This window comes from Octopus bimaculoides, chromosome 27, assembly GCF_046866305.1.
Source record: "Octopus bimaculoides isolate indiv1 chromosome 27, ASM4686630v1, whole genome shotgun sequence".
NCBI classification, from domain to species: domain Eukaryota; kingdom Metazoa; phylum Mollusca; class Cephalopoda; order Octopoda; family Octopodidae; genus Octopus; species Octopus bimaculoides.
In genome coordinates, this window is record NC_142954.1 from 7690121 (window position 1) to 7702620 (window position 12500).

The window sequence follows — 12500 nt, forward strand, 5'->3', positions numbered from 1 at the left end:
AGAACACAGATATGTGGATACAATCACACAGGCATCATCTGTACAGTCACATGCTAGTGTTTGTGTTTTGCTACTCCTCCTCCTTCTCTTACCCACTCCCACTCTGAACTGCAGGAATGATAAGCCAGCAAACGAGCCTGTTTGTGGTCGGTTGACTTGCTAGAAATAGTAATCATACCTCTCTCAAATCACACTCTGCTGTCTTAAATTAAGAAGAATGCAATTGTATATAAGTCTCTTGCATACAAATAGATGTTATGGTCATGATTGGAACACTTTCAATTAGTCCTGAAGATGGCTGACCTTGGGCTAAACAAAAACAATGGGCTTACAGTTACACATTCTAATGGAAAAGCTGTTTAAGGGATGTGGTTACATGTTTTAATGGGTGCTAATTGTCAATTAAGGGACAGAGCTACATATTCTAATGGGCAGGGTTTCCCATTTTAATGAATTTCAATCAGTTAAGGGATAAAATTATACATTTTAAGTGGAGGGAACTGGCAGGTTCTGGGTTCAGTCCCACTGCGTGGCATCTTGGGCAAGTGTCTTCTACTATAGCCTCGGGCCAACCAAAGCCTTGTGAGTGGATTTGGTAGATGGAAACTGAAAAAAGCCCGTTGTATATATATATATATATATATATATATATATATATATATATGTGTGTGTGTTTGTGTGTCTGTGTTTGTCCTCCTAGCATTGCTTGACAACCGATGCTGGTGTGCTTATGTCCCTGTCACTTAGCAGTTCGGCAAAAGAGACCGATAGAATAAGTACTAGGCTTACAAAGAATAAGTCCTGGGGTCGATTAGCTCAACTAAAAAGGCGGTGCTCCAGTATGGCCACAGTCAAATGACTGAAACAAGTAAAAAAGTAAAAGAGTAAATACAACATTTTGATAGGAAAGAACATTTTACTAAGAGGCACCGTTAGACATTTTGCTGAGAGGATTGGTCAAGTAAGGGAAAAGACCACACATTTTAATTGGTCAAATAAGCAATCAAATAAGGGCACACATTTTAATGGGAAAGAATAGTTAAGGGACAAGGTCTCCCATTTTGACATGAAGGATCAAGCAAACAGATGGCGGGAAACAGTCAAATGTAACATTTCATCATCATCATCATCGTCGTTTAACGTCCGCTTTCCATGCTAGCATGGGTTGGACGATTTGACTGAGGACTGGTGAAACTGGATGGCAACACCAGGCTCCAATCTGATTTGGCAGAGTTTCTACAGCTGGATGCCCTTCCTAACACCAACCACTCAGAGAGTGTAGTGGGTTCTTTTACGTGTCACCCGCACGAAGGCCAGTCAGGCGGTACTGGCAACGGCCACGCTCAAAATGGTGTATTTTATGTGCCACCTGCACAGGAGCCAGTCCAGGGGCACTGGCAACGATCTCGCTCGAAAATCCTACGAAGGCCAGTCAGGCGGTACTGGCAACGGCCATGCTCAAAATGGTGTATTTTATGTGCCACCCGCACAAGAGTCAGTCCAGGGGTACTGGCAACGATCTCGCCTGAAAATCCTTATTCAAATTTTATTGGGTGGGAGCAGTCAAAACCTTCAGCATTTAGATTACTCTGTCAAATGTAAAAGGGTGAAAACCCCCTTGAATCATGACTGACCATGGGATTGCACCTAGAAAGTTACCGTCTGAGGCACAATTCCGGACAAGGTTGTTTGTGGAAGACTAGCAGTCGCCCATGCATACCAGTCTCTCCTCTCCATGTCACTGATATTATCCAAGGGAAAGGCAAAGGGGCCGATACAGCTTGGCACTAGTGATGTCACAACTCATTTCTACAGCTGAGGGAACTAGAGCAACGTGAAATAAAGTGTCTTGCTCAAGAACACAACACACAGCCTGGTTTGGAAATTGAACTCACTACCTCATGATTGTGAGCCTGACACCCTAACCACTGTCTCATGCAGTGCTTATTTATTCACATTATTTTGAATTAATCAAGCAATATATGGCGTGATTGTATAATTTTTGGATAGCATTGAAAGATAGGTATGAGAGGTGACCTCTGGAACATATTTGGACTTGATATAACTGATTTAACCTCTTAACATACAAATCACTCTGTTAGATGTAATGTTTGTTTATTCACATTCATCACCATCATCATCATCATCATCATTTAATGTCCGCTTTCCATGCTAGCATGGGTTGGACGATTTGACTGAGGACTGGTGAACCAGATGGCTTTGTGAGTGGATTTGGTAGACGGAAACTGAAAGAAGCCCATCGTATATATATATATATATATATATATATATATATATATATATATTTATTTATTTATGTGTGTGTGTCTTTGTGTCTGTGTTTGTTTCTCCGCCATCAGTTGACAACTGATAGTGGTGTATTTATGTCTCTGTAACTTAGCGGTTCGGCAAAAGAGACCGAAAGAATAAGTACTAGGCTTTCAAACAATATCTTGGGGTCGACTTCTTTGGCTAAAAAACAACCCTTTGAGGCAGTGCTCCAGCATGGCTGCAGTCAAATGACTGAAGCAAGTAAAAGAAGAAAAGAATAAAAGAATATGTCTCACACACGCAAACACACAATTTTACTTGTCCCTGCTGATGTGCTTTGGGATCAGTTTGAGAAGAAAGTTCCAGAATTGAAGCTAATTACAATAATGAACCTTCTTTGCTTTCAACCATTCATTTTTTTTTTTTCTTATTTTTTCTCCCCCCCAGATTTGGATGAGTTGAAGGCAGACATTTTGTCTCGGATATGGATAACTTATAGGAAAAACTTCAGTCCAATTGGTGAGTCACTCAGTTTTTCTTCACCCTCTTCTTATTTCCTTACTGCCCACAAGGGGCTACACACAGAGGGGACAAACGGATTAAGTCAATTATATCGACCCCAGTGCGTAACTGGTACTTAATTTATCGACCCCGAAAGGATGAAAGGTAAAGTCGACCTCGGCGGAATTTGAACTCGGAACGTAACGGCAGACGTAATACTAGTAAGCATTTCGCCCGGCGTGCTAACGTTTCTGCCAGCTCACCGCCTTGCACCCTCTTCATCACTGTTTTCTTCACCCTCTTCATCACTGTCTTCTCTTTCTTTTGCCTTCTTCTCTCTCACATTGAGTGGATGGATGGAGTGAGGAAAGCTTTGGTGGTCAGAGGTCGTTGGAGTGAGAGAGGCAAGAGAGTTTATAAATGATAAGAAAGCGTGGAGAGTGTTTCTGGACAAATGAGTGAATTCATTAATTTAATTCATAGCTAAAGTGACAAAAAAAAAAAAAAAACCTACAACGTACAGGTGTTTATGACATTACATGGCCATGTAATATTATTACTCCCTTTATAACTCTATGTAAACAAGCGTTCTTATTTCTAACGGTCACTTACTTGGCCATGTAATATTATAACTTGTAACTTACCTCATCATTTCACATTTGTCTTGCTTCTATATGTTGGTTCCCTGACGATGAATATATGTGCAATTCCAGCAGCTCTTACTTCTTTGGAGTAGAGTGCACATATATTTTGAAACATATGTAGGAATTAAAGCAACTTTTATTTATATGCGTTTTGCTCCATTTATTATTATTATTCATATCTACTCAAAATGCATCACTTCAACTTAGTATCTCTACCTATAAAACGGGTTTGATAAAACGGGTGTGATATCCACATTGAGTGGATGGACAGAGTGAGGAAAGCTTTGGTGGTCAGAGGTCGTTGGAGTGAGAGAGGCAAGAGAGTTTATAAATGATAAGAAAGCTTGGAGACTGTTTCTGGACGGATGAGTGAATTTTGATGTTACCAAAGGGGTACACAACCAGCATGATGCTGCGGGGATAAACCTGCATATGCTGTTGGGCCCCGCTGCTGATATTGAGGGTTGCGTTCTATGCCTTGACCCGAGCATAGAACAGGGCTTGCCCCTTTGAGGGAAATGAATGGAATGCCTGGTGTGTGTCTTACTGTGGCTACCCACTCCTAAAATGAGGAATGAGTCTGGGTATATGATATTTGATGACTTGTATACCTGTTGTTTTATTCGTTGTTGACTAGCTACCTCTATAGGTGTCGTGATTGCTGACTGTTTAGCTAGATACATGTCTAGTTAGCAGAATAGTTTCCTGACTAGCTACCTAGCTGGTCAGTTAGATATTGAGATGGTTAGATTGGTGCTTAGCCAGCTTGATAAGTACCTAGCCAGCCTGATAGGTACCTAGCCAGCCTGATAGGCACCTAGCCAGCTTGATAGGCACCTAGCTAGCCTGATAGGTGCCTAGCCAGCTGGATTGTTGCCTAACCAGCAAGATAGGTGCCTAGCTAATTAGATAGGTATCAAACTGGTTATTTAGGCATCTAGCTGGCTAAATGGGTATCTAAACTGCTGGATAGGCATCAGCCTCGTTAGATTGCCATCTAGGTGGCTAGATGAGTATCTAGGCAGCTACATGGCAATCTAGCTTGTTAAGTCTTTAACCCTTTTGATACCAACCCACCTGAAACCACCTCTGGCTTTGTGGTACAAATGTCTTGTCTTCAAAAGTTCTGAATTAAAATCTTCCACGAAGCCTTAGTCACAATTTGTGTTCCTAACACTGGCTTAATGATAACTAAGTTATTTTACTAAATTCTTTGTTATATTTAAAATTAATTGAAAGAAACACAGAGCATCTCAGCAGAAATATGGTAGCAAAAGAGTTAACCAGTTAAATAGGTATTTCGCCAGCTAGATACTTATTCACTCAAAGGGTGTCTGGGTAACAAAATGGGGGTTCTAGCTAGCTATATATATGACTAGCTAACTAGGTTGGTGTCCAGCTAGCTATCTAGGTGTCTCTGGCTAGCTGCTTACCTAGTTAGGTGTGCAGGTGCTTAGCTAGGTAGATATCGATCTTATGTAATGTTTTGGTGGATATTGATAAACGAAGGGAGTTGATCTCAAATCAAAGCTGTAGATGATGATGTTGATAATGTTTACGTTTTTATGTTTACAGGTGGAACTGGCCCAACTACGGATACTGGATGGGGATGTATGCTCAGGTGTGGACAGATGATGATGGCTCAGTGCCTTGTGATTAGGCATCTTGGTAGAGGTTTGTACATCAAGCTGCTGTCTGTTTATAGAATCGTGCACACACACACACACGTGTATATGGGATCTTTACCTTTATCTCTTAAATACTCTGCTGCAGTTTCTATAGATACATATATAAGCATAATGCCTAAAGATATATAAATGCACATGTTTGTATGCAGAATAAGGCACACACACACATATATGCATGCACATATACACACACAGTATACACACACCAAGCCTCACCTGTTTCCAAAGAAGGTGATATTTCCCTGCAACCGGACAAGTTTTCACAGAAAATTGGAAACAAACTACACCACTCACACGACAGTGACACTCATTTACAGTTGTCATGTGATGTCAAGGCAAAGATACCTTAATATGCATACACACACACATACACAACCTTGTATGTATGTATATATATATATATATATATATATATATATATGTGTGTGTATGTAGTGTATGTATGTATATGTGTGTTCTGTGTGGAGGCGCAATGGCCCAGTGGTTAGGGCAGCAGACTCGCGGTCATAGGATCGCGGTTTCGATTCCCGGACCAGGCGTTGTGAGTGTTTATTGAGCGAAAACACCTAAAGCTCCACGAGGCTACGGCAGGGGATGGTGGCGAACCCTGCTGTACTCTTTCACCACAACTTTCTCTCACTTTTTCTTCCTGTTTCTGTTGTGCCTGTAATTCAAAGGGTCAGCCTTGTCACGCTGAATATCCCCGAGAACTACGTTAAGGGCACACGTGTCTGTGGAGTGCTCAGCCACTTGCATGTTCATTTCACGAGCAGGCTGTTCCGTTGATCAGATCAACTGGAACTAATCGACGTCGTAAGCGACAGAGTGCCAACATGTGTTGTGTATATATGTATGTATACACACACAAACAACTCCTTTCTCTCCCCTCTCTGTATCTTTCTTACCCACCCTTCTTTGTTTTCTCTCATTCACACTCATATGCACAGTGTCTATGTATGTATATACATATGTGTGTATATGTATGTATATATATATATATATATATATATATATATATATATATATATATATATATATGTATGTGTCCACATGCAGACTACTAATTTCTTTCCCTCTGTATCTCTTTTTTTTACCCACCTCCATCCTGTTATCTCTCCTCCCCAATTCTACTGATGCAGTCATTCCATTTAATTTCAGACTGGCGCTGGTCCAAGGACTCCCTCAACGATCCTGTCTACCGAAAGATACTGAGCCTCTTCCAGGATAAACGAACATCTTATTACTCAATACATCAAATCGGTAAGGTCATCCTAGATCAGTGGTTCATATGATCCTTTGGGATCCATATGAGATTTTGTTGTTAAAGTTTGGGTGCCATAAATTGGTTATACTTCTGCAATCATTTAGTGGACTGGACCCCTTTTGGTTCCTATTTTACTTCAAGGGATTCCCATAGCCATTCAAGGTTCAAAAAACAAGTGACTTATTCTTGTTGTTATTACAAACGACCAATTCTTACACAGTCCGCTTTCTGTTGCAGCATCAATGGGCGTATCTGAAGGTAAAACGGTTGGAAGTTGGTTTGGTCCAAACACTATAGCTCAAGTCTTAAAGTAAGTTTGCTGATGATTATTGACAGGAATTTTCGTCTGGTCTTATTTTCTGTCTTTTACATTCTCCATTTCTTGTTCGGTTTCTTTACCATATTCACCATTGTATGTTGGGGTTCTTATGCTCGATTTATTTTTTCAAGATTTTGTAAGTATATGTGTATATATGTGCTTATGTATATGTGGTGTATATATATATATATATATATATATATATAGTCAACAGATGAGATGCACAGATTCTCGTTATAGAAGACACTTAGTAGTGCTCAAATGATTCAAACTTAGACTCCAATGTCTTTACAGGGGATCAGTTTCATGGGGCAATGAATGGCTATAAGAGGGATCAGGTTGAGCAGTTATAGAGGCAATTGTGCAGATAAACAGATTAAATATAACAGTTTGGGTGTGAAATACAAAATATACAAATATGTATAGATGCAAAATGAGAGGAAGCAAAGAGTGGAGACTTTCAGATGATGAATATTGGATCTATTAATATAAATATACCTAATATACCTGCATATAGATAAATGTGTGCATTTATCAATGTATTTGTCTTTGTGCATATGTCTGTGTGTGTATGTGTTTACAGGTGAATATGTATGTGCATTAATATGCATATATGTGTATGTAAGTATGTGTATATATGTGTCTGGTGCCTTGCTGTACTGAAGTAGACCTGTTGATCATGGCAGAATTGACACTGGTGCTGGTGCCACGGAAAAAACACGGGTGCTGGTGCCACGTGAAAAGCACCTAGTATACTCTGTGGAGTGTGGAGGCGCAATGGCCCAGTGGTTAGGGCAGCGGACTCGCAGTCATAGGATCGCGGTTTTGATTCCCAGACCAGGCGTTGTGAGTGTTTATTGAGCGAAAACACCTAAAGCTCCACGAGGCTCTGGCAGGGGATGGTGGCGAACCCTGCTGTACTCTTTCACCACAGCTTTCTCTCACTCTTACTTCCTGTTTCTGTTGTGCCTGTAATTCAAAGGGGCCAGCCTTGTCACACTGTGTCACGCTGAATATCCCCGAGAACTACGTTAAGGGTACACGTGTCTGTGGAGTGCTCAGCCACTTGCACGTTAATTTCACGAGCAGGCTGTTCCGTTGATCGGATCAACTGGAACCCTCAACGTCGTAAGCGACGGAGTGCCAACAACAACAACAACTCTGTGGAGTGGTTGGCATTAGGAAGGGCACCCAGTTGTAGAAACCATGCCAGGACAGGCAATGGAGCTTGGAACAACCCCAAGCCTTACCAGCTCCTGTCAACATGGGAAACGGATGTTAAATGATGATGATGGTGATCATGATGTATGTGTACATGTGCACATATATGTATGTTTATGAATGTATGTATGTATATGTGTGTGCATGTCAATATATGTTATTCTACTGATTCTCTCTCTCTTACACACACACACACACACACACACACATCCTATCTTTATTCTTCATCTTCCTCTCATTAGGAAGCTGTCTGTATATGATGAATGGAGCGCCATTGTCACCCATGTAGCCATGGACAACACCATCATAGAAGATGACATCAGTGAGTATAGTCTCTCTCTCTCTTTTATTCTATCACATGTATTTATTTTTTTTTTTTAGATGATGGGGGGGCAGAGTGTTTACCATATTTATGGGTGTATAAGATGCACTTTTGCTGCACCTTGGGCATGTCTTGTATAGCCCCTGTGTATGGAAACTGGTAGATGGAAACTGAAAGAAGCCTGTTGTATGTGTATATAGGTGCAGGCGTAGCTGTGTGGTAAGAAGGTTCAGTCCCACTGCGTGGCACCTTAGGCAAGTGTCTTCTACTATAGCCTTGGGCTGACCAAAGCCTTGTGAGTGGATTTGGTAGATGGAAACTGAAAGAAGCCCATCGTAAATATATATATATATATATATATATATATATATATATATTTATGTGTGTATTTATGTGTTTGTTTCCCACTCCCATTGCTTGACAGCCGATGCTGGTGTGTTTATGTCCCTGTAACTTAGCGGTTTGGCAAAAGAGAGTGATAAAATATGTTCTAGGCTTACAAAGAATAAGTCCTGGGGTCGATTTCTTCGACTAAAACTATTTTTCTAAGGTGGTGCTCCAGCATGGCTGCTGTCAAAATGACTGAAAAGATGATGAAAGTAAGTGGGTGGTGGAGATGATGGTGATGATGGGTGGTGGAGATGATAGTAATACTGTTGCTGCTGCTGCTACTGCTGCTGTTGCTGAGGTTATGACGATGATGACAATCATTATGATGATGATGATGATGGTTATGATAATGATGGTGTGGTGATGGTGATGATGATGACTGGTGATTATGATGATTATGGTGAGGATGGTGGTTATTATGATGTTGGTGGTGATGATGATGATGGCGATAATGATTATGATAATGAGCATGCTGACAATAATGAAAAGGTGGTGATGATAATGACAAGGGAAATGATAACACTATACCAGGGGTTTTCAAACTTTTTGACTTGCAGACCCCTTTATATTTCAGGCTTTACCTTAGAGACCCCCTTATAAACGCTTATGAAATTTACACATAAATATTTGCTTAAAGTAACATATATTTTTACATTTATTTATTTAGCAGTATTTAACAAATAGGTTTATTGTCAATTAAAAGATTTCGATTAAAAAACATATATAAAATCAAATTGCCCATAAAAAGTATTTGCTGTCTACGGACCCCTGTCTTGTCCTTGCGGACCACAGTTTGAAAACCCCTGCACTAGATGATGGTGATGATTGTGATGATAATATCTACAATGATGATAATCCTTTCTTTCAACTTTCTCTTTCTCTCTTTCTTCCCCAGGGACTTTGTGCAAAAACTTCACCACCAATCGTGATAATGGTCAGCTAGAATCTAAATCCATCTCGGACAGTTCCCCACTAACAGCAGGTTCATCATTAAAAGAGTCCAGTTGGTCACCCTTGTTACTGATTATTCCTCTCAGGCTCGGACTGACCGATATCAATTCTCTATACTTCAACAGTCTCAAGGTAACCTATCTAGCTAAGTCTTGTTTTTTTTGTTGTTGTTTAACCCCTGGCTGGCCTTGATCAGTACATTCTGCCTGTGATCATCTTGTCTTGAGTGGAGGTGCAATGGCCCAATGGTTAGGGCAGCGGACTCGCGGTCATAGGATCGCGGTTTCGATTCCCAGACCGGGCGTTGTGAGTGTTTATTGAGTGAAAACACCTAGAGCTCCACGAGGTTCCGGCAGGGGATGCTGGCGAACCCTGCTGTACTCTTCCACCACAACTTTCTCTCACTCTTACTTCCTGTTTCTGTTGTGCCTGTAATTCAAAGGGTCAGCCTTGTCACACTCTGTGTCACACTGAATATCCCCGAGAACTACGTTAAGGGTACTCGTGTCTGTGGAGTGCTCAGCCACTTGCACGTTAATTTCACGAGCAGGCTGTTCCGTTGATCGGATCAACTGGAAACCTCGACGTCGTAAGCGACGGAGTGCCAACAACAACAACAAACAATATCTTGTCTTGAAATACAGAAGACACGGTTGTTGGCCCTAGTTAAGTTTACTGCAGCTGTAGATCAGTGGTTCTCAACTGGGGTTAATATGGTCCTTAAGGGTCAAATATGACCCTTGGGGATCAATATGGCCCTTTGGGGGTTCATTTGAGGTGGTATCAAAAAAGGTTCCTGGGCTAGTTATGTTTAATAAAAAATAACTTATTTCCCAAAGTTTTATCATCCTCTCCTTCCAAATAGTCACATATACATATGCCTTGAAGTTTCCTATTTCTTTATTGCCCACAAGGGGCTAAATATAGAGGGGACAGACAAAAGGGATTAAGTCAATTACATCGACCCCAGTGTGTAACTGATACTTAATTTATCAACTCTGAAAGGATGAAAAGCAAACTCTACCTCAGTGGAATTTGAACTCAGAACGTAACAGCAGACGAAATACCGTTAAGCATTTCACCCGGCGTGACACTTGCCCAAGGTGCCACGCAGTGGGACTGAACCCAGAACCATGTGGTTCGTAAGCAAGCTACTTACCACACACAGCCACTCATATACATTATATAAAGGTCAATCAGGCATGGCATTGTGGTTGTGAAGTTTTTCTCGCAGTCACGGGGCAAGCAAAAATGAAATTGTGATGGCACCTGTGCCCAGCGTCGCCTTTCTGGCACTTGTGCCCACGGCATGTGTAAGGACTTTCGAGTGAGATCGTTGCCAGTGCCCCTGGACTGGCTCTTGTACGGGTGGCACATAAAACACACCATTTTGAGCGTGGCCATTGCCAGTACCACCTGACTGGCCTTCGTGCCGGTGGCATGTAAAAGCACCCACTACACTCTCTGAGTGGTTGGCGTTAGGAAGGGCATCCAGCTGTAGAAACTCTGCCAAATCAGATTGGAGCCTGGTGTAGCCATCTGGTTTTCACCAGTCCTCAGTCAAATCGTCCAACCCATGCTAGCATGGAAAGCGTATGTTAAACGACGATGATGATGATGACATAGCCACCAGTTCAGTCTCACTAACTTTCCACTGTCCCCTCAGTGTCTTGTGTGTGAACTGAAGCGGTTTAGCACCAAGCAAGGTATTTCCTTCAATGAATTCTACTCAAATATTTCGTTCCCATCTGAAACAAATATTTTTCTTAATTTCTTCTATTTTCCAGATGTGTCTGTCATTAAAACAATCAGTAGGAATTATTGGTGGGAAACCGAACCATGCTCATTGGTTTATCGGTACTTTTGGTAAGTTGTAAACTGATTCTTTTCTAATTCTGCAATTTGGAAATTTTGTAATGTTGCAAACTGTTTGGCATCACTTGAAAAAGACATTTAATTGAGTTAGAGAATATAGATATACAGAGTCCCTTTTGAGCTTTTTCTAGAATAGCCAATTGTGTGGATCATCATATTAAGTAAGGATTCCATAGGCTGAGTATCCTGTCATCAGAGAGGGAGAAGTGAAAGAGATGTAAAAGCAAGGGGAGGTCCCCAGTCGATGATGTTAGTGTATCCCAGTTTGTCAAGAATGGGGGAAAGTATCAAAGTAAAATAGGAATGCATTAGGGAGATCCGTGATCAAATGAAAAATATAGTTATAGGTAATATCCAATAGCAGTTTCAAATGAAAATGTTCAATGGTTGTGGAGGCGCAATGGCCCAGTGGTTAGGGCAGCGGACTTGCGGTCATAGGATCGCGGTTTCGATTCCCAGACCGGGCATTGTGAGTGTTTATTGAGCGAAAACACCTAAAGCTCCACGAGGCTCCAGCAGGGGATGGTGGCGAACCCTGCTGTACTCTTTCACCACAACTTTCTCTCACTCTTACTTCCTGTTTCTGTTGTGCCTGTAATTCAAAGGGTCAGCCTTGTCACACTGTGTCACGCTGAATATCCCCGAGAACTACGTTAAAGGTACACGTGTCTGTGGAGTGCTCAGCCACTTGCATGTTAATTTCACAAGCAGGCTGTTCCGTTGATCGGATCAACTGGAACCCTCGACGTCGTAAGCGACGGAGTGCCAACAACGTTCAATGGTAATCCATGGTGAGGAATAGTGGGAGTTACCATTTCCAGTTTTGAATAGAGAATGTTGCAATTATGTAATTCGCATGTGGAATTTCAGTTCGAGTCTTATAAACATACACACATCCCGCATATGTATATGTGTGTGTGTTTGTCCTTCAGTGTGTCTGATTGCTCCAGCCCGTGTTCCTTTCCACACACTTTCTGGCTCCTCCCTGGCTAATGTAACCTTTGACCTCTCTGTATTTCAGAGGATGAACTGATCTACCTTGACCCACACACCA

General features: G+C 41.4%; 1 protein-coding gene across 3 annotated transcripts in view; it reads left to right on the top strand.

The window, feature by feature from the left end:
- Nucleotides 1–12500, top strand: part of LOC106877415 (cysteine protease ATG4B) — a 27000-nt gene that overhangs the window by 10355 nt on the left and 4145 nt on the right. For 2 of the 3 annotated variants that reach the window (XM_089343321.1, XM_089343322.1), the window contains 8 exons: nt 2719–2790; nt 4992–5090; nt 6263–6364; nt 6606–6678; nt 8151–8230; nt 9516–9703; nt 11359–11437; nt 12468–12500. The exon at nt 12468–12500 is cut by the window's right edge and continues 110 nt beyond it. In XM_089343321.1, coding sequence (XP_089199447.1) covers nt 2719–2790; nt 4992–5090; nt 6263–6364; nt 6606–6678; nt 8151–8230; nt 9516–9703; nt 11359–11437; nt 12468–12500 — 726 coding nt within the window. The remainder of the gene's footprint in view (nt 1–2718; nt 2791–4991; nt 5091–6262; nt 6365–6605; nt 6679–8150; nt 8231–9515; nt 9704–11358; nt 11438–12467) is intronic. The other variant, XM_089343323.1, reaches the window with a different exon arrangement.